At 52.7% G+C, this 24,890-nt stretch overlaps 2 protein-coding genes across 14 annotated transcripts; both read left to right on the top strand.

Moving 5' to 3' along the window:
- The first annotated feature begins 53 nt into the window (after positions 1 to 53).
- On the top strand, positions 54 to 9,246 carry GSR (glutathione-disulfide reductase). 5 transcript variants are annotated; one of them, XM_026091635.1, is made up of 12 exons: positions 54 to 650; positions 1,312 to 1,400; positions 1,980 to 2,049; positions 2,701 to 2,848; positions 3,531 to 3,585; positions 4,486 to 4,585; positions 5,414 to 5,500; positions 5,943 to 6,104; positions 6,495 to 6,606; positions 6,925 to 7,056; positions 7,206 to 7,312; positions 8,062 to 8,150. In XM_026091635.1, exons 2-11 carry the CDS (start codon positions 1,315 to 1,317, stop codon positions 7,289 to 7,291), a joined length of 1,038 nt encoding a protein of 345 aa, XP_025947420.1. In that variant the 5' UTR covers positions 54 to 650; positions 1,312 to 1,314; the 3' UTR covers positions 7,292 to 7,312; positions 8,062 to 8,150. The 5 variants fall into 5 exon arrangements, with proteins under 5 accessions (XP_025947420.1, XP_025947415.1, XP_025947416.1 ...); XM_026091630.1 differs by lacking the exon at positions 7,206 to 7,312 and adding an exon at positions 8,846 to 9,246 and having other exon boundaries at positions 63 to 650; positions 8,062 to 8,195; XM_026091631.1 differs by lacking the exons at positions 54 to 650; positions 7,206 to 7,312 and adding exons at positions 673 to 1,198; positions 8,846 to 9,246 and having other exon boundaries at positions 8,062 to 8,195.
- Positions 9,247 to 11,133: 1,887 nt separating this feature from the next.
- MRO (maestro) lies at positions 11,134 to 22,250 on the top strand. Of its 9 annotated transcripts, none has more exons than XM_026091639.1 (10): positions 11,134 to 11,269; positions 12,429 to 12,538; positions 12,744 to 12,869; positions 13,679 to 13,833; positions 14,546 to 14,712; positions 14,923 to 15,385; positions 16,013 to 16,159; positions 16,380 to 16,564; positions 16,813 to 16,971; positions 17,168 to 18,283. In XM_026091639.1, exons 6-10 carry the CDS (start codon positions 15,266 to 15,268, stop codon positions 17,292 to 17,294), a joined length of 738 nt encoding a protein of 245 aa, XP_025947424.1. In that variant the 5' UTR covers positions 11,134 to 11,269; positions 12,429 to 12,538; positions 12,744 to 12,869; positions 13,679 to 13,833; positions 14,546 to 14,712; positions 14,923 to 15,265; the 3' UTR covers positions 17,295 to 18,283. The 9 variants fall into 9 exon arrangements, 5 of the variants coding, with proteins under 5 accessions (XP_025947424.1, XP_025947422.1, XP_025947425.1 ...); XM_026091637.1 differs by having other exon boundaries at positions 12,698 to 12,869; XM_026091638.1 differs by lacking the exon at positions 11,134 to 11,269 and adding an exon at positions 11,910 to 12,191 and having other exon boundaries at positions 12,698 to 12,869.
- The last annotated feature ends 2,640 nt before the right edge of the window (positions 22,251 to 24,890 follow it).

Below are 24,890 nucleotides of genomic sequence, written 5' to 3'. Positions count from 1 at the left end.
AGCGGGAAATGGAGGACTGACTTCACTTGCTGTACTTGTTACTCTGCACTTCTTTTCTTTTCTTTTTTTGTTTTGTCTTTTTTTTGGGGGGGAGGGGTGTCTTTTTTTCCACTTGTGGAAGGGATGCTGAGCTTGGCCAAGCACATAATGCCAACTCGGTTAAAACGGTGAGAGGCAGTCCTGGCACCAGTGGCAAGCAGGCAGTAACAAGCAGAGAAAACAAACTTGTTGCCCAAGGGAACCAGCTTTGTGCTTTAAATCCGTGCCCCTGCAAGAGTTGCTGCACTCGGACTGGAAGCACAGGAAACAGGGGTTGAGCTGCTTTCTCCTAGTAAAACTTCTTTTAAATTGCTGAAGGAGAAAGCACCTTGTACTTGAAAACCTTGTGCCTTCCTTATTCTTCAAGGAAGTGAAGAAAGATTAAACCAACAGACGTGGAGSCTCCAAATATGGTTAAGCTCTCTTCATCTCCAAGAATGCATAGTCCTGTCTTTTTTTCTTTTCTTTTTTTCCTCCTGGATTTGGTGCCAGTTGTGGGATTGTCGGATAGGATGTGTCATGCTTTCCAGAGCATTGCCTTTCAGAATCTGAATGTGCTAAGACTTGCTCTTCTTCCCTTGTAGGTCAATGTTGGTTGTGTCCCCAAAAAGGTAAGTGTGCTTTTGCTGTTGTTTTCAGCTTGTCTGGTCAGCTCCAGCACCTCGACCTTGGATTCATTCTGGTGCAGGTGTTTTTGCACCACTACAAAAAAAAATTCATATGTAGGAGCCCACAAGAGAAGCCTTTCCACAGTCCTTGTGTACCATGTGCTTTGCAAATGGAATGATTCAGAGGACAAGCCTAGCTTGCAGACTTTGTCTCTTGTGAGTTTGTACTGGAGCAGGATCTTGAAGCAGAATCTGATGCCTGGATTTTATTTTATTTTAAAGGCCTAATTGTGTGCTCTGAGCTGTGTGAATTTCACGGTGTCTTGAGTGCATGAGAGTGGGCTGTAGGATCAAGTCCTTTGCCTGTATGCTCTTTTGCAAGGATTGCATGCGTCTCTGCCTTGCAGCTGAGCTAAACACTGGCTTCTGTGCCCCAGTACAAGCCAGTGGAGGAAAAATATATCACGCTGCACATAAAGGGGAATTTGAGAGCCAGCAGGAGTTGGCTGACTCTAGAAGCCTGCTGTGGCAAGCCTTGGGGCCCCTAAGGCGTATGTGGTTTTTCTGGAAATTAGATTGTTCTTCCTGATCCGACTTGCCTGCCCTGAAGCAGGTAGCGCTGCAGTTGTCTGTGTGCTCAGTGCACTGTTCTTTGTGTGAGCAGGTGATGTGGAACACAGCAGTTCACGCAGAGTTCATCCACGATCACGCTGATTATGGATTTGAAGTGGCTGGCAGCAAATTTAACTGGAGGTGAGTTTGGAAACGGCCTGTTTGCCTTCACTCTCCTAAACACGCTCCTCTGAAAACGTTTTGCTGCATTTGTGTCTGCTGGCAACCATCTCCTCTGATCTTGGACCATGGTGAGTCTCAGGCCTATCCTCTGGGAAGCAAAGGTTGAGCATCTGCAGTTCGGTGTTTTATCTCCATAGCAGGGACAAGTGGCCAGCTCATATTTCACACAGAAGTTGTGCTCCTGTCTGCTTTGAGGCTTGGTGTGGACAGATGCTGAGCTTGGTTTGCAGTAGAACTGGTAATTTGACTGGGTCTTGAATCCTGTGTTTTGGAAGAGAGGGGTTGCAAACAATCTGTTGAAAATATTCAGCAGAAGATGGTTTCTTGACATTTATGCATGGTAGGAAGGAAGACCATTAAAGGGAAGTAAGGTGTGAAAACCTAGTGTTAGTGGGGGGAAAACTGTCAGATAGCTAATATCTGTTTCATCTTGTGGCATGTGTAGCCAAAAGATGCAAAACTCTGCAGCACATGGTAACCTCTGTATGTTCATTAGGAGAGGAAGAACTTGTGTAGTGACGAACTATTTTGTTACAGAACTATTAAAGAAAAACGTGATGCTTACGTGAGACGCCTGAATGAGATCTATGAAAATAACATGAACAAGGTGAGTACGTTTTTATTCTATGAGCTGGGTCTGGAATCAGTCTCCTCTGTACACCCATATTTCCTCAGACCCCCATGAGAGCTTTCCTGAGAATTTGGTTTGAGCTTTTGTTTTAAGTTTCCTATTCCAGTAACTGGAAGTTGTCCCTCTGGGATCAGAATGACAGTGAGGGCCTGTTTTGGGTACTTGGTTGCTGTAAGAGCTCTTCCTCCGCAAAGCAGAGCGAGGAAACTATTTGATGCCCAGTCTGGAGGAAGGGGTAAGGATACTCCTGCCAGCCTTACTATGTTCTGATGGCCTAGAGTTGGACCACTTGTCACTCTCTGGAAAGCTACTGTGACTTTTGAGACAGACTGACAGTTTGAGAAAGCAGTGAGATAAGGGCTTAACTTGGAGAGGGATTTTGGAATGTGATGCATCTGTTGGGATATTGCACGGCATTCATCAGTCAGTTCACCATTCTCAGGAATGGAGCTGCCAGTCCAGAGGGCAGGAGGATATGCCTTTTAGGCCATGTTTCCAGCCTTACAGGCTTCTTCATCTCTCTTCTGTAGCTGGGCAACTCATAGGCAGGAAGGATTTGTTAGTTGGCTCTAGCATCTAGTTCTGTAGTTAATAAAATAACTGAATTCCCTGCAATTATTTCTGTAGGCTCACATTGAAATCATTCATGGCTATGGAAAGTTTACGGCTGATCCAGAGCCTACAGTTGAAGTCAATGGTAAAAAGTACACAGCTCCTCACATCCTTATAGCTACTGGTGGGCGACCGTCAGTCCCTCTCGAAAGTGAAATTCCTGGTAAGTCTTTGCATGATGCAAGAGATATTGCAGTATGCAACCACTGCAGGATGGAGATGGCACTCGGGCTACATTTTGTTTTGCATCTTTCAAAAGCAAATTATTCAGCTTTAGAAAGCCTCCTGCATTTGTGGAGAGCTTGTCCATGGTAAAAATACTGCTCGGTCTTATCTGTGGTTTGCTTTCAAAGAGGTCTGCCAAAGCCTACTGAAGAGGCTGTGCATGGGATTATTCTCAGGACATTTGGGGCTGTCAAGTATGAACACTGGGCAAGTGAAGGCCAGGAGCATTGAAACCTGATAGTGTGTTTGACTGCACTGCTTGAAAGAGAGCCATCAGTTATAGAAGGTTCTTGGCCCATTACAGCACAGGAAAAATGAGAGCATTTTCTCTGCATCTCCACTCAGCTGGGATTTCGGGAGATATGTGGTTAAAACACACTCTCCAAACTCCTACTCTTCCTCCCAGCCCTGTGATATTGTGACATATCCTCTGCAGGCAAAACAGGGATTCTTCTTTTGCCCAAAAAGATYAACCAAAGCTGACCATCTTTGTGTCAAAGTGCCTGAAGGGGATGTAGGTTTCAGTAACAAGCAGAGCAGGCAGGCAGGGCTGCTGGGAAAGCTTCCTTCCAGGAGCAATACTTATTCAGATGTGCGTGAAAGTTGGCTTTGCTTTGCAGGTGCCAGTCTGGGTATCACCAGTGACGGATTCTTTGATCTTGAAGAGCTGCCCAGGTAAAGTGGTGCTCTCCCTCTGGCTAATGAGCCTGTGAGCAGGGAGGTGGTCTCCGGTGCTCTGTGACTTTTCCATGTCTCCAGCTGGTTCATTTTGCAGGCTTGTGCTAATCCTTTTGGCTTGCCTTGACTCTGCCCCTGAGCTGCGTGGCTGCATGGGTTTCCTGTTTTACAGGGCTCAACCGCTATGCTACCTCAGATGAGCTGTTCAGAACTGCTGTCCTTGGGAGTATCCCCTTGGTGCTTCTCTCCATTTTGGATGGAGGAGAAACTGCCAAGCTTTTGGCCCTGGTCCTTGTCAGACTTCCACCAAGTCTCTTTAGTGTTAGGCACAGCACCCAGGCCTGTGCCAGGCTGGTTACAGCACCTCTGGGTGACCCAAGGATAACCTGCTTGCCTGAGCACAGCATGCCAACTTCTGCTTGCAACACCTCAGCCCTGCCCTGCCTGCTTGCAGCACAGTGTACCRCTCTGTCTGTCTGCCCTCCTCTTTTCTTTGCTTGCACTGGGGGAGGGAAGGTGAGAGTGTAGTTTCAGAAAGCCACAGGGATGTGAGTCAGCCCAGATTACGACTGCAACACTGGAAATCCCTGTGTTGCAATGTGGTAGAGGCACAAGAGATAATCAGCACCCGAGCTGGTTTCCTTGAGGCGTGCGGTTGGTGAAATGACAAGTTCGTGCTGTGAGTTCGGGCTGTCAGCCAGGCAGCTTGAGTGCAAGATGGGTTCCCTCCTCTTATATCAGAAGACTAGCAGGGAGAAAGAGAAGGAGGATACAAAGATGCATTTCAAAGACCAGGAACAAGTCTGGCTTCTAGGAAATGCCTTGCACTGTCATTTCAGGTTGAATGTGTTACCTTGAAGCTGTGCATGTGTGCATTGTGTCATTGCTTCTTCACAGGCGCAGCGTTGTTGTTGGTGCTGGGTACATTGCAGTAGAAAYGGCAGGGATCCTTTCCACTTTGGGTTCCAAGTCCTCCTTGCTGATACGTCATGACAAGGTACTGCTATTAGCAATCCCCAGCGGTGCTTCCCACTGCAGTGCTCTGCAGCAGTCTCATAGTCAKCTGGCAGTGTTGTAAGCCTCTAGTCAGAGCAGAATTGCTGGGTGTTTCCTTGGGCATCAGGATTTCTCATGTGAATGTGGGAAGGAGGGTCTGAATAAGCACGAGTATAAAAATACCACAGTGCCACATTCAGACTGGTTCTTCAGCATCTCTTCAAGTTACAGAGTTAAAAGCTTCACATGGAGAGAGCAAGAGAGGAAAGGCTCATACTTGGGTCATCTTGCATGCTTACTTGCTGTTTAGATGTTTTGATACATAACAGGAATGCATGGAGCTAGACCAGAGGGGAATAGCAAAAAGCAGGCATGCTGTCGGATGGGAGGGCTAGTTACTCTTCTACATTTTAAGATGATGGTTAGGGAATTTCAGAGGATCAAGAAGCTGAAAATGGAGATGTAGATGAAGGTGTCATTAGCTATTCAGTGGTCCTTAGTGGAATRACAGCCCAGGATGGGCCAGGCAGGGTGTTTCTGGGAGTGAAGTAGAGTGWAGATGTGCTGCCAAGTGTGTTTCTGCAACACTAACCTGTGTGCAGAGCATTGATGTAGAAGTGCAGGCCATTGGCCCAGTTTCCCTTAGCTTTATTTCAGGTCACAACCTGGAAGAAAAAAAGAAACTGCATCATGAACCAGAAGCATCCCAACACATCTGCAAGTTAATGGGACAAGAACATAGATAGGGAAATGCCAGTGGATGGGGCTGTCAGCCAGTGCCTCTGTATATGGATTGTTGTCTCAAAGCGATGTTTGGGTTTCTGCCCAGGTGCTGAGGATGTTTGACTCGTTGATCAGTTCGAACTGCACACAGGAGCTGGAGAACACTGGGGTCGATGTGTGGAAGCACACACTGGTATGGACTTGCAAAACAGCCCTTGGCCTGCCACGTTGCTCATGAGACACAAGGAAGGAGCACTGCTGATGTGCCAAAGGAAACGCCTGCATTTTGAGTACTGTTTGTGGCATGATGGCTTTGCCTGCAGCCAGCAACCCTGGCTGTGCTGTGCAGCCTCTGTCTCACCTCGCAAGTAGCCTGCCTTTTGAAAGCACCGCTTCCTCTGCAGCCATTGCTGCACCTTGCAGGGCAGAGATTGACCCAACCTTTGTGTCACTAATGGTGACAGATGAGCAGGATCATGAGATAGTAAAGAGCTTTTTGACATCTTTTAGCTCATGGGGAATACAATTTCAGCTTCCTCTGGCAAAACTGCATGGTTTGTTTCAAAGAGAGGGTGATCATCCCCAGAAGCTGTCAGCACCTTCTAACCTTGTCTTCTGTCTGTCAATTCCCACAGGTCAAGACAGTTGTGAGGTCCCCTGGTGGGTTGCTGGATGTGACAGTGACATCCTCAATGCCTGGCCGTAAGCCAACGGTTGGAGTGATCCAGGATGTGGACTGCCTTCTATGGGCCCTTGGGAGAGTCCCAAACACAGAAGGGCTTTGCCTGGACCAAGTGGTGAGATGGGAGCATGTTGTCCTTCCCTGTTTTGAGGATGTCAGCATGTAGTGGCCCAGCCCTGCTGCAGATGTTCTGCTTGCAGAGGCCCTTGTCCACCTGGAGCTTGTAGCGGGATTATATTTCTGCTGTGCCCCTGAGCTGGCTCTAAAATAGAGACAGGTGCTGCTGTCACTGGCACAGACATATTTTCGGTGTTGATTTGGGCTGAGCGTGTAGAGCTTCCTGATGGTGTGTATGAGCATGAAAAGTTTGCGTGTTTCCGTTGGGCTCTGTTCCTTCTGATGGGGATCTGTAGATTGCTGTTGGGACCAACCTTTCCTTCAGGCTGCCACACTATTCCCCAGTGCTCTGTATGTGTACTGACACAGTTGCTATTTCCAATGGCAGGGCGTTGAAGTGGATGCAAAAGGTCACATTGTGGTTGATGAGTTCCAGAACACGACGAGGAAAGGAATTTATGCCATTGGGGATGTCTGTGGAAAAGCCCTCCTCACCCCAGGTAATGTCTTGGTGTCACCTTGCTCTTCCCTGCCCTTGAGAGGAGATGTTTGCTTGCATCATCTTATCCGATCAGAAAGAATATGACCTCAGGAGCCTAAAACTAGAAGGATTTCCTGCAGGAGGCCTGGTGGTGACAGAGCCTGACAAAGATGACCTTGCAGAGGAGAGTGCCTTCAGCTTTCCTCTGCCTAAACTCACTGTACACGTGCATGTATGCTTGTGTGTGTGTTTGTGTGCATGCCTCCTTAGTCATTGCAACCAGGTTCCCATTGGCCTGAGCTGGGCTGTGCCTCAGGCTCCGTTTCCCTTTTCACAGTTGCAATAGCAGCTGGCAGAAAGCTCGCGCACAGGCTCTTCGAAGGCAGGCAGGACTCCAAGCTGGACTACACTAACATTCCCACTGTGGTCTTCAGTCATCCTCCAATTGGGACCGTGGGCCTCACTGAAGGTAGGGATGGGACGGATGTGCTGCTCTGACTTCACTTTCTTACTCTGTGTTGACAGCTCTCCAAGCCCTGATTTTTAAGGGAGTGGGGGATAGAATTGGCTCTGGGCACCACATTTGAGGTAGATGCTGAGAAGTGGTTGCTTTAACAGGATGTTTGACTTCAAAAGGATCTGATTTTCTGTGGACCAAGCTCAAATGTTGGTTGGAGCTTGAGCTGTTGGCAGCTGAGGTGTAACAGGAACCTGACACGGTCTGGGTGAGCAATTCCTGTTCCCTGCTCTACAGTTAGTGCTTCAGCTAGCACACTCACAGGAGAGAGCTGGGGATGCTTGTTTTTCTAGCCAAACTGTAGCTTCTTTTATTTCAAGATGCCCCTTGGGAAGAGGTGAGCTGTTTGCTGCAAGGGGCACCTGTAACATATGGCAAGGGAAGGAAGCCCATAAGCTCTTTGAGAACACGCTGAAGAAATGCAGAGGTTCTCCACGCATGGTGTTGTAATGAACTTTAGCCATTTAGCTCAGTGGTCCTTTGGCAGAGGAGGATGGAGGGTGGTCACACGGTTTCCTGTAGACCACCACTGCTGTGCAGGAACACTACTGTTTTTGTTGCTGCAGTTGTGTGCCGTACAATTAGATAGAAATCAGGATGCAAACTCACAAGAGGGTACTTCAGGGAAGGTCAGAGGCAAGCTCCTGATAAAGGGACTTGGTTTCCAGAAAAGAGCTTGCTGGGTATCTTTTGGAAGTCTGGGGTCTTTAAACCCCTGCTTGGGAGTCCATGATGCTTGCATTGACAGACCACTATGGACTACATAAAAAGAGGCTGAGGAAATGGAAGCTGAGTGGCTCCAATAATTATTTTATTGTTTAAGTAAATGTTCTTACCTTCAGAAAGCTGTTCTCAGTCCAAATCTTGTAAAATGCCTTTCGACTCATCTTTTCAAACACCTCATGGGTTTACCCTTTAACACTCCCACTGTCTGATGCGCAGTGTCTTCTGTTCCAGATGAAGCCATTTCTGTGCATGGGAGAGAGAATGTGAAGATCTACAGCACTTCATTTACCCCCATGTATCATGCAGTCACCAAAAAGAAGACCAAGTGTGTCATGAAGCTGGTTTGTGCTGGCAAGGAGGAGAAGGTGCGTGGGGGGGCTAGGGGATCCGTCTGAGTGCTGTAGGGAAGTGGCTGGGGTGTCCTTTAGACCTCAACTGTGTGCGTCTAGCTGTCACCTGGAATAGCATGATGGCCCCTCACATTGGTACTGCTGGGAATATTGCTGATTGTCATGTTTTCCCCGTGTTTGACCACCAGTATTTATCCATGTATACACTCACTACTGGCCTGTTTCAGGACTAGAAGGGTTCTATGTGATCTGCTCTGACCTGCACAAATTAGGTCCTAGACTTGGATCCACCTACCTCCACACCAAGCCTAATATTTAGTCTAGACTGTGCCTTTTGCTAGAGAATACTGTTTTCTCAGAGGCTTAAAAGGAAGCATTTGCTGGCTCTAGCCTTAGTCCTGAAAATACTCTGGCTGGACACTTCCAGGAAGACAGTGTTAGGGCTCCTTGCAGAAGGGTTGGATACAGTAAATGTTTCATTTCCCAGTTGCTGAAGATCTGGAGTTTACCCTAAGGGCCTCAAGCTGAGCAAGGCCTATTGGCAAAACTTGCATGTGTGGAGAGTCGGGAGAAARCTTGGACTGCAGGTGGTCTCCAGCACTGCTGGAGCAGGGCTGTCTACCCACCCCTCCCTCTCAATCCACCATCTCCCTTGTTCTTCAAAGGTGGTGGGATTGCACATGCAAGGCCTGGGCTGCGATGAAATGCTGCAGGGCTTTGCTGTGGCCATCAAAATGGGAGCTACTAAGGCCAACTTTGACAACACTGTTGCCATTCACCCTACTTCTGCAGAAGAGCTGGTGACGCTACGCTGAAATGGTGGGCCCCAGAAGCCTGAGATGGCAGCTGAAGCACAGAAGCCAGCTGCCTTCTTTCGGCAGTGCGTCTTCTCTGCAATCAATCTCTCCCTTTTTTCCCCTTACAAATTTTCCTTGGGGGTAGGGGAAAGTTTTTAGATATCCCAAAATGCCTCAAGGTGAGTCAGCTGCCTGGAGAGCAATGTATCTATCCCTAAAATTGGCATGACTTGATTTGGAGTGCAAAATAAACACAGCGATTCTGGGAAGGCTCTGTTTTGCTTTATTGTCTTTGTGGTTATTTTCCCCTGCTGAGTCAAACCGCATAGGGTGGGAGTGATCCCTTGACACCGTTCGGGTTAACGCTGTCAATGGCAGGGCTCCTTCTTTCTGGTCAACTGCAGTGTGACTGCATACAGACACGCTGTGCCAGAGTCAGGGGTGTGTAGAGAGCAGAGCAGGGCAGGCCAACTTTGTGGTCGGGGTGCCAGGAACAGCTCATGTCCCTGCCATGAAGCCCCTGCAAGGGGAAGGCGGCACGGTGTGAGTGTGCAGTCTCCAGGTTTGTGTGAGCAAGGGGCCAACCTGCCCTTGGAGCCAAGCTGTAGATCTAGGAGCTGCGGCCAGTGGCACTTGAGGATGGTTTGGCTCCCCTCACTGGAGCTGCTTTGCTCAGCTACCCATAGCCACTCGGGGAGGGGCTGGGCAGGGCACGCAGGGTGCTTCAGCATCGTTGCTTGGTGTGGGATTGCATGGGAGTGTCCGGTGGGACCCAGCCTTTCTGCTGACCCTACGCAGAGCCCAGATCCCCCCTGTAGCATCGTTTCGGTTGCTCATAGGCTGCAGGCGCTCAGTTGACTGGTGCCTCTCAAAGCTTGATACAATCTTGAACTGGCCCAGCAGCAAAGCTGGGAGCAGAATTGGGTGTAAGCACTGGAGCTTGCTAAGAAATTGCTGACTTTGCCTTCTATTCTGTTTTTGCTGGAAACGAACATTTAGCCTGAAACCAAAACAAAAATCTCTCCTTAAGAAGAAATATCATAACTTTGCATTCAAAAACTCCCTGAAGATCAATTCAATTCTAATGAAAAGTTCCCTACCAAAAGAAAATGGATACTGATATTCAGACTTTGTGTCTGTGCAAGTCTCCAGGCTTTGCCCTTCTAGGTTTTCTATGCAGCTAAATGACCTGGCACTTGTGTGAGCAGTTGCACAAATCACTCCTGGCTCCTGGGGCCCCTCTGCTGGAGCAATTGCCCTGGTGTGATTGCAGGAGCTTGTTAGATTTTTTCCTTCAGACTCTGGCCTGGGTCTCTGTCCTTCCCATGTCACCAGTTTCATGCCACGGCTGGAATGGTGATGGGTTTGGGGTTTCTGCCCAGTTCTGTTCTGGCTGGAGCAGGGGAGCAAAAGTCCTTGGAGGAGACAGAGGGAAGGGCAGGCACAGGCATGGGCTGTGTGTCTGCAGCAACCTCCTTTTTGGAGGAAACCAGGTGAAACACCAAAGAAAAGCCCTTGTGAACCCCCCAAACCCCCTTCCCCTTGGGTCTCTGGAGCGGGGAGCTGAAGGGGGACGAGCATCTGCAAGTGCTGGAGCCTGGGGCAGTGCCACATATGGGGTCCCTAATGTGGCAGTGCCTGGCCCCCTCCCTCCTGCTCATGCCCCTGCGTGGCCAGCAGCCCTCTGTAAGGCATTGGATCCCCGCCATGGATCACAGTAGTCCCTGTGGTTAACAGTGGCTGTGTCCCATCTCCCTCCTGGGGCCAGTGCTGGCCCAGTGGCTCATGGATCCCAAGGGAGGAGGTGCTGGTGGAGCAGTGCATCCATCCAGGGAGTCCTGCTGCGATGGGGGTGCTACAAGCGCTCCAAGGTGGGGGCTGGCGCCAAGCTCGGTGCCCAGCCCGCTGGCATGCTTGGTTGGGGTGACCAGGACCTGCTGGTGCCCATGTTCTCCTCTCGGGGAGAGCTGGGATCACACACTTGGAGTAAGCCCCAAGCTGCCGTGGGCTGCTCTTCTCCAGGCTGCGCAGAGCTGGCTCCATCAGCCTCTCCTGTCACCCCATGCTCCAGCTGGGGAGATGTTTGCCCCGACTCGGGACCAATCCCTGTGGCTGCCGAAGCGATGCAAACCCTCTGCTGCTTTCCTTCCAGGTTTCATCACTTGCGTGGGTCCCCAGTCTGGATCTGCATGTGGCAAGAACGGTGGCAGGGCGGCTGGATCTGTTCCTGCAGCCATTGCTACCTTTGCTGCCATCATGACTTCTCTGTTGGACTGGCTGTAAGATGCTGAGGTGAGGCAGGGGCATCCCATGGGGCTGCGTGGGGGTTTGAGGGCTCCCCACAGCACCTTGGCTTCCCCGATGCTGCGGGCTGATCTCACCCGATGACGTGTCTGCCCTCTTGCTGCGCCTCATCCCAAAATGCTGCTCCTGCCGGTGGTGCTGAGCAGATGCTACTGTGCATCCTCCTTTCCAGCAGGAGGTGGTGATGTCCCCAGGGTTAGGGTTAGGGTTTGAGATAGGAAATCCCAGCACGGGATTTCTCACCCGCTTCCAACAGCTGTGCTGAGCAGTGCTGGCAGCTCATCCCCAGCATCAACCTGGCAGAGCTGATGTGGGGGCAACATGTCCCATCACTGCCATGTGTGGTGTGTCCCCAGGGTGGCATGGCAGAGCGGAGACTTACAGCAAACTGGAGAGTGTCTTGTGGGATGACGAGAGCTGTTCACAGAGCTCTGTCGTGGACAGAGTGGTAGCAGTGGTGTCCTGCGGCGCTGGCTCGCCTTGGCCCATGTGTGCAAGCGGGAGAGGGCCCTGCATGTGTGCATCCAGCTGCTGGGTGCTTATGAAGAGGGATGTGAGCATAGGGTGAGCAGGGACCCCACGTTCCCTGGCCCCCTCCCTGCCGGCCGCAGCCCCAGCAGGGAGTTCTACCCAGGCAAGCGCTGGGTTTTGGTTCTCCCAGGGCTGTGGGGCAGCCCCTTGTCTGCCCTGCCACCTGGCCATGGTTCGAGGGACGGCATGGCTGGGAGAAGGCAAGTGGCCACAGGGGCTGCCAGTGACCTTTTTGCCTGCCTCTTGCTCCCGCAGCGAGGCCATGCCTGAAAGCGGTTTGGCKCTCTGGTGGGACTTTTAGGGCCTCTGACAAGTGATGTGCCAGCCACATCCCGCATGTGGGCAGTGACCTGCCTCGGCAGCCTGCTGCAAATAGGAGGTGAGGAGAGCAGTGCAGGGCCGTCCCCCACTGCTGTCTGAGGGCAGGACGTCACCCCCGGTGCCAGGGACYGTCCYYCTCTGTGGCCAGCCCCTCACCTGGCTAGCAAACCTGCTGCGCTGCATTCAGAGGGCCCTAGCTTTGCCATGGCCTTCGCCACCATCCCTCGGGTCCTCCTTTATTTGCACGCAGGGCCGGAGGTTGGCTCCCCCYGAACGTGACTCCCCTTTCTTCTAGCTCGAGCCAAGACCACAGAAGCGGCAACCAAAGAGATCGGGTAGCTGTGTGAGAGGCTGAATGCTGATGATGCAGAGTCTCTCCTGGTGACCTCCATCAACATCATGAAGGTAACTGGCCCCTGAAAAGGGGGTGGAGGCCCGGTGCTGGGCTTGTGCCTATCTCCCTGCTCCCTCCAGGGKCTTGCGCCATTCCCCGAGCGAGCTGTCACACAGGGACATGTGGCATAAGCAYGGAGCAGGAGGCTGGAGACACATCTGTCCTTTCAGCCCATGATGAAAGGAGCAGATGCCTTGATATTTTCCCCGAGGCCAGGCCACAGACTTCATGAGCACCTTTGTGGAGAGCTTGCTGTGCGCCAGGCCTGTGTGTGTGTGGGCTGCTGAGTGGTGGATGCTCACGTTTCTGGGGGAGTGCGGAGAGCAAATAYTCCAGGAGGAGGTAAGAGAGGTGTTTTTTCCATTTGCCTTTGGCTGTTTTCTGTTGTTGGCTGTTGTCGTGAATGAGCGATGCACTTTACTTGTACGAGGGAAGCAGCACTGTGTTTATTGCGGTAAGACAGCGACTCAACAAAGTTCAATCATAAATAAGAATGATTTAACGAGGTTTGATTGGCAAGGTTCACTCAGTTATTTACTGCATGAAGGACAGGGTCAGATGCACGTGCAATGGAGACCCTCTCATTGAGTCACAAGGTTCAGAAAGGACCCCCTTGCTTTCTAAACTCCTTCGGAGAGGAGCCTAGGTGCGGCTGGATCCAGTCCTAGTCTCAGACTTGGTCAACAGGTTATGTCTAGGGGATTATGTGCACAATTAATCAGAGATATAACTCAGCAAAGTTTTGCGAAGTTTGCAAAAGTTCAGCATGCTATTAATCACTTACTGATGATCTCTCGTGGGTAAGGAATCTCTCAACCTTGAGGAGTAACCTTGAGAGGTGTCTCTGCTCAAGAGGAGGTTCTGCAGTGCAGCCCGCTGCCATGCGGGAGAGCTCAGTGGGCTCTGGACTGCCCCCTATTTATGGGGAGGGAGATGATTGACTCATAGCCATATTTGCATGCTAGACGGGTCTTAGTTGGCGCATGCTCAGTGAGCCCCTGCATACATGCTGTTTACAGGGAGGTCAGGTTGAGGGAGAGAGAGCACATGGGGGTGGGGGGGGGAAGGAGCACACTGTCACAGCTGTTAGCCCCGAAGAAGGACAGGGAAAGGACACACCAAGCTGTTCTTTCTTGCCTTCCTCCTTTCAGGTGCCTGAAATTGTGGTCATCCTTTACACCTGCCTGCAGAGCACCTGACAGAGCACCCCCAGGCACTTTGTGCAGTGGGCGATGTTCCTCCTGGCCCGCAGTCACCAACAGCCAGTACTCGACAGTCTCCTCYAGAAGCGCCTGCCCAGAGACAGGTCTGTGTGCTCGTCCTTCCCTCTGCAGTCAGACCCAGCCCCAGGGTGTGCCTGCATGGGGGGGGGTCCTGGTTGGAAGCAGGTATTTTTTCCCCAGGAAAGGCTGAGCGCTGCAGGATTGTGGGCTTGTGTCCCTGTCCTGACCAGGGCATTGCCAGCCCCGATGCAGACGAGGAGAGTGTTGGCCTCTCGTGAGGGCGTTGCAGGTACCTGAGGATGCGGGCTCATGGGCAAGCATCTATTCCCTTGCAGTGACACAGTGGAGCTGTGGAGGAGCCTGGGGAGAAGCGCCCTGGGGTGCCACATGCTGGTACGCTTAACCAAAAAATTAAGGGCAGCTGGAAAGAGCAGCCACAGGAGCGACTGCTGTGCTCGGGAGCTGGGCAGCAGCCAGGCTGCCTTGGAGCCTCTCACGGTGCGGTCAGCGACGGAGGCGTTAGTGACGCTTTGCGTCTGCTTTCCAACTCATGCTTCAGCGCAAGGGAGTTTCATGCCCTTTGCAAGCACCTGTGGAGCCTTGTGGGGTGCTCTGCCAGGGCAGTGGCAGTGTTCGCGGCGTGGGGAGCCGGGACAGTTTGCTGCTCCTGTGCTACAAGGCTGTTACTGAAGTGAGAATTGGAGACAGTAAAAGCCCCGCAGGCTGGTGGGGGGAGCTGGATGTTGGGAAAAGCCCTTGTTTTACCAGGTGGTTCTTGGTTGAATTTCTCTGTAGATCACCCAGGCCATTTTCGAGGTGATGTTGGTGCTGTGGAGCGAGGCACTGGTCCAGCGCCTGCTTTGCTGCCTGCTTCCTGGCCTCCTGGGGCAGGTCAGCGAGACACTGGGGGAAGAGATGGCGCTGTCCCTCRGGGAGCCGGGGAGCGACGACACGCTGGGCAGGTGAGAAGTGGCAGGGGCTAGTTTTCTGTTAGCTTGAGACTTGAAGAGTGCAGAGTGTCATTTCAGGGGTGCTTTGCCTCTCCCTCGGTGCGGTTTAGGATGAGCGAACAAACACCTCCCAAAGTGGCTGAGCTGTTTTAGCTCTGCTAAAGACAAATCTTCCCCCAAAGTTCTGTGACTGGAGATTTCTCTTGGTTTTTCTTTCACCAGATTTTTTGTGGAGGTGTTAGAGCTGGTGCTGGCGAAGTGCCTGGAGGAGCTGTGGCTGCGGCTGCTCCGGAAGCAGGGAGTGTGGGCATCCCTGGCAGATCCCTGGGCTCACACGGACAGCATGTGTCTTCTGGCAAGTGAGAGCCCTCGGGATGCACCCTGCCTTGTCATGGGGGCTGTGCCTGGGGAAATGGCTGCCGGGGAAATGGCTGCTGGGACCTTCCTGCGTGCCCGGGAGCTCTGCTGAGGTGCAGAGCAACGTCTGCGTTGGAGCATGTGAATTTGGGAGTCGCAGCCTGTGGCCGTCCTGCGTGGCTGTGTATCACGAGCCTGCTCGTGCTTCATGCACAGTGTGCTGCTCTGTGTGGAGCTCATCCTGCAGTGCCTGGTGGAGAGTCTCTTCCTGGGGCTGAATTTGCGCTCAGCAAACCTGTGGCTCATGGCCACAGCTTTCCTTGCTGAGGTGAGGCAGCAGGTGGGGCAGGGAGGGCTCGGAGGTATTCCCTCAGAAACTGCTGCCCAGGGTGTCCCTTTCTGGGGGAGGATGGCAGCAGCAAGTGCTGGAGTGGCTCGAATGGCTCCTCCTTTGTAGGAAGCCTCTGGAGAGCAGCACCTCCCAGGCTCCTGCTGAGCCTTTCCTGGAGCTGCTGCCAGGGACGTTCTTGCCCCTGCGAAGTAGCCTGTCCTGGCCCTTGTCACTGGTGCTGCTGGGGAGGGAAGGTGAAGGGGTGTTTGCTGGGTGCCCTCTTTGCCAGGTGCTCCCGAGCCTGGCTGGGATGTGCTCCTGAGCTCGGTCAGCTGCGGCAAAGCTCCCGGGGGCCCCAGGCCCGAATGCAGATTCCTGCCAGGAGGTGCCACCCCATGTGGACCCATGTGTGAGGCCTCTCCCAGCACTGTGCAGCTCTGCTCTTGGCAGCTGCCTGACTCTGCAGCCACAGCTAGGCTGGCCCRGAGGGRAAGCCCCACTGCAGGGGAGYYGGTCAGGGGCTGTAGAGCTTCCTGACGCTGGAGCCCCAGGATGCGGCTATTGCTGCATCTTGCCTGACATGAATGACATCCTGACGCTAGCAGCCATGTGGCTTTATTGCAGCTGATGAAGGACCAAGTGGTGGAGGAGAGTGAGCTCCTGAAGCCCCTCTTAGAGGCCTTAGTAGAAAGATCATGTGACCCTGTCAGCACCGTGTGGCAAGTGGCCATGAGAGGCATGGGCAATGGGGTCAGTGGAGCGCCCACGAAGGTGAGATGGTCTTTCCTGCGCTCTGAGCGCAGCACAAACTCAAAAGCTGCCAGGGGAGAGCTGCCCAGGGCTTCAGGGCTTTCAGGGGAAACCGGATGCAAATTGGGGCTCCCTGGGCTGGGGTTTGCTCTGGACTTGCTCTAGCAAGCTCAGCCCTTGGTGCAGTGGTGAAGAGCAGCAGTGAGAGGCAGGAATAGCGAGCAGTTTGTGCTCTTTGCAGCTGCAGAGGCGCAGGGTGGCCATGGTGGAGGTGCTGCTCAGGGGCCTGGAGGACGTGACTGATGTGGAGGTGGCTGTGGAAGGCCTGCTGGTGCTGGTGAAGGTGCTGGGGCTGCTGGAGGCGAGGGCCAAGCGCTCTGCCTTTAAAGACATCACCAGGTCCACCCGGCTGTTCTTGAGGGGGGAGTAAGTGAAGCTGCTTGTTCTCCTGTTCATCKGAGAGGTGTGGGGGCGGGGGGGGCCGAGGCCTGTCCAGCGCATGGGGGATCAGGGCAGACACGTATATTTTGGAGAAGAGAGAAGGTTTCTCAGCATGGTCAAAAGCTGTTGTTTGCAACTCCCTTTGCCGGCTGAATCAGTGTTGACTGATTAGTGGTGCTGAGCAGTTTGTATGAGGTGCCCTCATTAGCAACCTGCCAGATGGGCTTTCTCAGTTGCAGGAGGAAGAGGTCCTGCACTGCTTGGCCTTCGCCCTCTACAGCACGCTGGTCTCCTCTGCCTTGGGGAGGAGGTCCTTTTTCAGCAGAGAGGTGGAGGAAGTGTTTCCCAGCCTTGTGCTGCATCTCCGGGAGGTGGCCCCGGCCATCTGCAACGTAAGAGCCCCCAGAGCTCCTTGCACAGTTGCAGAAAGCCCTGCGGCACTGACAGAGCCATGGTGCCACTCCCACCCATGCAGGCCTGCTGGTGTCTCCACAGGCCCTCACTGACACTGCTGTGGCAAGGTTTCTCCCTTGGCGCCCCAGGCAGGTGAGCAGCATCCCTGTGACAGGGCCGGATGCTCTTTTCCAGGTGTGCAAGGTCGCTCTGCATCAGTACTCCCTGTTTTGGGGGTCGAAGAGGGTGTTGCAGCGCATCGCTGCAAGCACTGGGCTTAGCATGGCTGAGCTTCAGGACAAGGTCTGCAGTCACCTGGTGAGTGAGCTCTGCGCTGGAGCTGTGTCCCTGCAGCCAGCTACCCCATGGCTCCTGTGCCGTGGGGCCACATGGACACCTGGCAGTGGGCAGGCAGAGATGCAGCCGGAGATGAGCTCCTGCATCCCTGCTTTACCCTAAGCCCGAGACTGCCCTGTGCTGCTGGAGAGGCTCTTCAGTATGATGCAGAGCTGCTGCACAGGGAGCTGCTGGGTGCTGCAGGTGGCAGCCATCACCATCCTGGGTGAGAAGCAGCACCAGGCTCTCGTGCTGCTCCCTGCCGTGTCCCCCAGGTCGATGTGGGGGTCTGGGGCCAGTTGTGCCGCCCCTCTCTGTGCAGCTGCATCTGAACCTGCAGCCAGAGCTGGAGTCGGGGTCTGGGTTTGGGGCTGTGCCCTGATGACTGTGTTTCCCCATGTGCCGGGTGTCCTCCTGGACATGGTGCYGGTCAAGTGGCTGCAGGAGCAGGACCTGGCATTCCTGTTCGGAGGTAAGTGATGGTGACTGAGCTCCCAGCCCGAGGGCCGGGGAGGCGTCCAGAGGCCCTGTGGGCGCYGGCTGGGGGACACTAGCACTGAAAACCGGGGGGTTGTAGAGAGAGGGGACTTGCGTAGCCTCCAGGCTCCTAGCCGAGGAAGCCACCCCCAGCCAGGGGCTGCAGGGAAAATGGCGGCTGAGCACCTGCGGTGCCTCCCTGGGGTGTTGTTGCAGCTCAGCAGAGCCGGTGGTCCTGCGTGCAGCTGGCAGCAGCCTCCATGCCCTGCGCTGGGGGGCCCTGGCAGCCCCGGGCAGGAGGGCAATAAAGCTCTGTCCGTGTGGGGAAGGCACTGGATGTGTCCAGGCTCTGTGGGGGTCTYGTGCTGACCCCAGCTCTGCCGCCCCCAGGATGTGGCCTTGGTGCCCCCCAGCCCAGCCCAGCCTGGGCACACGGCCCGGGGGGAGCGGGGACATGGGAGAACGGAGAGACAGGGGTGAGTGGGAAGGCCCTCGGGGTGCCAGGGGGCTCTGGGGCCACTGGGAGGTGCCTGGGGGCATCTGGGATACTGGGGCTACTGGGAGGTGCCTGGGGACCGTGGGCACGGGGGGGTCACTGGGTGGTGCCATGGGGCACTGGGGCCACTGGGAGGTGTCTGGGCACAGGAAGGACACTGGGGGACACCAGGAGGTGCCTGGGGACACTGGGGTTTCTGGGGTGAGCAGGGTGATGGGGTGGGACTGGGGATGAGAGGGGCACGGGGACCTCGGGAGGAGTGGAGGGACTGAGGGGCCTGGAGGCACCGGGAGTCACTGGGAGGCCCCCGGGGGTGAGTGGGGCACCGGGGGAGGCAGGGGGCGGAGCCGACCTCCGGGGGCGGGGTCCCTCGGCAGGGGCAGGGCCAGGAGCGTGGGGCGGGGCTGGGAATGGAGTTCCGGGGGCGGGGCAGGCCCCAGGTCACGTGCGTGGGCTGTGGGGGGTGGAGGGAGCGGTCCGCCCCCTCGCGGCCGCCGTCCWCCTCCTCCCTCTCTCCGTCCGTGCGCTCGGGGCCGGGAGGGCGGCTGAAGCGGGGGCCCTCAGGGGCCCCAAACCAGTCCCTTATGTTGGAAGCAAAGCAGCGGTTCAGCAGTGTGCACAAGGAGCAACTCTGACATAAACCAAAAAAAGGCCAGTCATTCCCTGGGGCTGTTCGCTCTCTGCAGCCTGCAGCGTCCTATATGCGATCTGCGTGCTCACTGCTGGGGCAGAGCTGGCGTAAAGGGCTGGCTGCCTCCTGAAATGGCCAGGATTTCCCATGGATTCACATGCACAGAACTGCCACATTGGGCGGTTCACACAATTTTCACATCATCTGAGACTCACGTTCACATAACTGTCACACTGACTCCTGAGAAGGGACAACCTGGAGATGAGTCAGGTGCCTTCTTTCTCCCTTCTCTCCCCCTTCCCACAGAAAACAGATTATTCTTATTATCAAACTATATAAAATATATACATATATTTTAATTAAAGCCTGTTAATTAAAGAGCAAAGCAAATTGCGTTTTACCAGTTTGATGGCTGGAGATGGGGAAGGAGATGGGGAAAGGGAGGAAAAGAGGGGGAAAGAGAAAAGGAAGAAAAAGCATGTGAGAGAGAGAGAAAGGGAAAGAGGAGAGGGGGAGAAAATGAGAAGGAGAAAGTGCAAAAAGCATGGAGAGAGAGGAGAAAGAGAAAAGAGACAAATAGTGCAAGAGAAGAAGAGAGAAGCACAGAGAAATGATGAGAAAGAAGGAAAGGGAGAAAAGGCAGAAGGGAGGAGAGAAGACAGAGGAGAAGAGAGGGAAAGAACGAGTGAGAACAAGGTAGAGAAACGGAGGAAGAGGGAGAGAAAGAGGGAGAAAAAGCAAAAGCAGGAAAAAGGGAGAAAGGGAAAGGAGAAAAGCAGAATGAAAAGGAGAGACAAAGAAGGGGAGAGAAGAGAGGGAGAAAAAGGAGAAAGCAAGAGTGGGAGAGAAAGAAGGGAGAGAGGAAGAAAGAGTGATGGAAGATGGACAGAGGCAGGGAGAGAGAGAAGGAGAGAAAGGAAGAGAAGGAGAGGGAGGAAAAGAAAAAACGGTGAGGGAGAGAGAAGGAGAGAAAAAGGAAGAAAGGGAGAGACAGGAGGAGAAAGGGAGCAGGAAAGAGGGAGAAAAAAGAAAAGGGAGAAGCAGAAAGAGAAAGAAGAAAGGGAGAGGCAGAAAGAAAAAAGGGAGAAAGGGGGAGAGAAAGGGGCAGAAAGGGAGAGTGGGAAAAAAGAGGGAAACAAGGGAAAGAGATAAAGGGAAAGCAGAATAAAGAGGGAGAGAGCAAGAGGAAGAGAGAAATGGAGAGAGAAAAAAGAAATGAAGAAAAAGACGAGAAAGGGCAGAAGAGAGGGAGAGACAAAGAAGAGAAGGTGATAAATTGAGAGCGAGAAAGGGAAAGAAAGAATGGCAGACAATGAGACAGAGAGGGAAAGCATGAGAAAGGGAGAAAGGGAGAGAAAGGGCAAGAAAAGGAGGGGAGAGAAAGACGAAGGAAGAAAGGGAGAGAAAGGGTGAGAATGAAAGAAAAAAGGGGGGAGAGAAGGGTAGAGGAAGTATAAGAGAATGAAAAAAGAAAGAGGCAAAGAGAGGGAAAGAAGAGAGAAGGACAAGAAGGGAGACAGGGAGAAAGAAGGAGAAAGGGAGAGAAAGAAAGGGAGAGAGAAGGAAAGAACAAAGAGGGAAACAGAAAGAAAGGGAAAGTGGAGAGAGGGAAAGGGAAAGAAAAAGAAACAGGGAGATGGAGGAAGGGAAAAAGGGAGAGTGACAAAAAAACAAGAGAATGAGAGAAGAGAGGAGAGAAAAAGAGCAGAGGAGGAAAGAAGAAAGGAAAGGAACAAAAAGTGGAAAAGAAAGAGGGAAAGAGGCAAGAGAAAGCAAGAGAGAGGGAAAGACAGAAGGAGAGATAGAGAAGGAAGAGAGAAGAGAGAGAGAGAGAGAAAGAGAGGAAGAGACAGAGAAGGAACCACAGAGTATTTCAAAGCAGCCTGTTGCTTATTGCAGCCATTGCCAACTTTGTGAAATTCCTGTGGTGCGAAGCGCCTCCCCGAGTCTGACCCTGAAGAAACAAGAGCGGCCGCAGGAGCTCGCAGGCGAGGGGCAGCTTCCCAGGAAGGGGCAGCAGACGGGGCCGTGGCCACAGCACTGTCTATCAGTCTGCAGCGGCAGCCCAGCTCCTGGGGAGCATCACCTGCGTTTTCCTTGGGGGACTCCAGATGAGCGGCACCTCTGCTCGGGGACTCCTGAAGCAGGGAAAAGGATTTCAGTTTAGGTCAAACGCCCAGCTAGACTTTATGGCTCTCCTGTCACTTCAGCTCTACCCAGCCAGGCAGTGCCGTGTATTTCAAATGCTTTTAGGATCAGTGTCTCAGCTCCGAGTTCTGGCCAAACACACCTATCACCCTGTCTTCCTAAGAGCTCCCTCTGGACCACACCACCTCCGCTCTCTCTTGTTCTCAGAGTTTTTACTGCATTAATAAAAGTGAACCCTGGAAAGAGAAATGCCAGGACACATTCAGAGCCCCACTTCCTCTACCCTTACTACTATCAGGCCTACATTTTTCCCCCACCCCGAATACACCGGGAGCTACCCTGCCATAGCACAGATTTGCTAAGTCACTTAGGGCATTCTTCAGAATCTTGAAAAATGGGATACTTGGACTCATTTGCCTGGCGATTAACTGAACTGCTGATCTACCCCACAGACAGTTTTGCTCTACCCAAGCAACGGCAGTGATCCTCATGAGCTGGCACATGATCAGCACCTCCATTTTCACCAGTGCCTCAGTGCTCTCTGCTGCTGCTGAAGGARGTAAATCCCTCTGCGACCCGGGGCTCCATCAAGGTCCAGTAATAAKGACCAGGAGCCAAGATGCCTGTTAAGAGCTGCCAGACACAGGCCAACACACAGCTAACTGCAACTTGTGTTTTTTGGAAAGCCCCCAAAGTGCACTGGCAGCCACAGAACAAGGATTTCAACATCCAGCAAAGACTAATATGTACCCAGGAGCAATGTAGCTGCACACCTCAGCCTGGAGCTTTGAGAACAAGTCAGGAAGAGCAATGCTGGCTCCTTGCTCTTCAAAAGCTTGCAGGGAGGAGAAAGAGACCTTTTTGCGATTGCAATGCTACTTGCAAAGACAGCAAATACTGTCAGCCACAAGCCTTCACTCATAAATTCTGGAGTAAAAGACCTCCCTTGAGCACACGAAGACGGGGCACAAAGGGCACGTGAAGAGGCAGCCTGAACCCCAAAAGCTGCAATAATTCTATCTGGGAAATCTTCCCAGGTTGAAAAGCTGCTGCAAAGAAAATACAATCACACAAAACATCAACCAGCCAAACAAATGAAAAAGGTTACTCTGCATGTAACAGGAGGAGGGACGGAGCACCTCCCTGGCTCCCAGCAGAGCTCAGCTTCGTGCACACCTCACATCGCTACTGAACTCTCCGAGGTACATACACACCATGGACTCATACAACAACAGGCACCGATCAACAGTTTCCGCTAAGGCGGTGCAGAGTTAAATTGCCACTGAGCCACAAACACCAACGATCCCAAACCTGGAGCAGATGAGCTGACCTTCAGGTCCCCTCAGTTCGGTACTGCTCCTCACACCTCGAGTCAGCCTTACCGTACCCAGGGCTTCCCATGCAATTATCTGTAACACATTCCTCCAGAGAAGCAACCGTCCTGGCACTCTAGAGAGATGCTGGGCAGTGAGGGCAACGCTGCCTCTGTAAAACAGAAATCACGGCCCCATCTCACCATTTCTGAATGACGAGACAAGAGCTGGGCAGCTCTCTGTCCCCTGTCCTCCCGACCACCACGACAGGGATGCAAGTGGCAGCTCAGACTGCACTGACGGCTTCTCATTCACAGCAAAGGCGGTGACGTTCAACTCACAAGCACAAGAGAAGCAGCGGCAGTCCTGTAGCAGGCAAGCACACCTCTTCACCCTTGCAGCACATCACTTTTCTAAGCTGTTGGTAAAAACCCAGGTGCCAGCTCTGCACGGGATCAGGGAAAGCTCCCACATCAGCTGCTCCAAGGCAAAACATTGTGTCCCTCCGGTGCTGCACAGAGCAGGATGGATCGATCCCTGTGGGCAGCAGTTGGTCACTGCTGATTTCTGACCACCTCCAAGGAGATGAAGACCACAGAGCACTTCAGGAAGCACTGCTGCCCTGCTTAATCCACGGTTGCAAATAAACAGGAACTGGGGCAGTTTAAACCCGAACGGCCCTTAAAAAACCCTTCAAGGGGTTCAAGTCCCACTACAGAGGCTCCACTGCAAAGCTGATGAAAAAGGAGACAAGAAGAAAAATGGGGTGATGGTAGGGAAGGACAGGACCAGCCCCTGGGGCCACCGAGAACGGCTCCCAAAGGACCTTCCCATCCCATGGCACAGTCTCCTGTCCTTGCCTGCACACACTGTGTCCAACAGCCATGCAACCAGGAGAGGAGGAAAGTGCTGCCAACTCCTTACCCCACAGAAACTCAAACTGCTGCTGTGTCAGGAAGGGAAAATCATGTGGCATGTGATCACTGGCAACATAAGAAGTTAGTACTACTGCTCTTAATTACCTGGAGCATTAGGCACACAGACAACAGAGTGCTCAGAAGTCCTTCTTCAAATAAGCCTGCATATACAGGGTGTTTTGTGAGAAACTAAAGATAAATGAAAACTGCATAAGAATGCCTCCAGTGTCTTTTTATTAGTAAACACCTATGGAATTGCCCGTTGTATTGAACAGAAGCAGATCACTACCTGTGTAACAGTAACCCCACATTCAATATACGGGGAATCAGAAAAGGCTCCAGGTAACAGCTGGACAGCACCAGCAGCGGGTAGCTCAGATCAACTCAGAGAGCCTTCATAGGGAGTGAAATGCAAACTGAATTAAGCAAAGCCCGTCGCAACACACGCACACAGAGTTAGATTTATGCAGCCAGTGATCACTTGTGCCAATGCTAAGGCACAAATGTCACTCCCCAGGATCATTTATTAAAGCACCTGGAAAAGTGCAGCGAGCTGCAGGCCTGCTCCTTTGACTCACAGAGCATCAGCGGGCACAACAGGAAGCCTACTGCGAGGCTTGAATTTGTACTACATTGAACATTATTAAAAATATGAAATGATGCACCAGGAACAAGCAAATCACAAGAAATGCTGTGCATTTGTCTGAAATGAAATAGTACTGGGAGTTTAATTAGCATAAGCCTAACAACCCTTTGGCACTCAGCAGAAATGGGCATCACTAAAACCAAACACTGACAGATGGGGGTGAATGAACACTGCAAGCTCTGCAGCAAGTCCCAGCTCTGAAATCACCATAACCAATGTGAAGTGAGCAGCTCCCGCACTTATCTTGTGGGCTCCACATTTCAGGGATCTCGGGCTCTCCTCACTTCGGGCTTTGGCAACATGGCGAATGCAATTCCATCCTCCACTGCCTGGGGGCAACAAAGATGCACCTAACTCCCTTAATCCTCTTCTACAGCCTGGTTATTGTCAGATGCCGACGTGCTCGGGGGTGGCAGCACTCGGCTGGCAGAGCTGACAGCCCCAAAGGCTCAGCAATGAGAGCAGCCTACCTGGAATGCAGGGAAACGCAGCCCCTGCTGAAGATGCCAGCTGAATAATCCCATCAGATCTCCAGCAGGAACTGCCTGCTATATACTAGATGTATCATCCAGATACCTGTAGCAGCCAGTTACCAGTGAGTTGGTGGAAAAAGGAGGAAGGATGCCTTGGTCACACTTTATATTAATGGTCCCTTTACAGTCTGTGGCATGGGGAAACATGATAATTCATGTTCTACAAGACAAGTCTTGCAGCCACAAAGCAGAAATGCATGTCATCTGTTTCTGTCTCACCCATCAGCAGAAAGGCATTTTTCTCCTGCAGGTCTCCCAGTCCATCTGCCAGCCCTGGGACCCTGGGCACAGATGTTTAGGCAAAATGAACRTCCAGACCATCTCAGGGAGGAGCCTTAATAGAGCACAACCCAAATTACTGAGCACCAGGTCTGCAGCTGCCAGAGTGTATGGTTTGCCCTCCTCTTAGGACAGCAAARCA

This window comes from Apteryx rowi, unplaced genomic scaffold (genome assembly GCF_003343035.1).
Source record: "Apteryx rowi isolate R43461 unplaced genomic scaffold, aptRow1 scaffold_911, whole genome shotgun sequence".
Taxonomy (NCBI): domain Eukaryota; kingdom Metazoa; phylum Chordata; class Aves; order Apterygiformes; family Apterygidae; genus Apteryx; species Apteryx rowi.
This window is presented reverse-complemented; position numbering and strand designations above follow the sequence as displayed.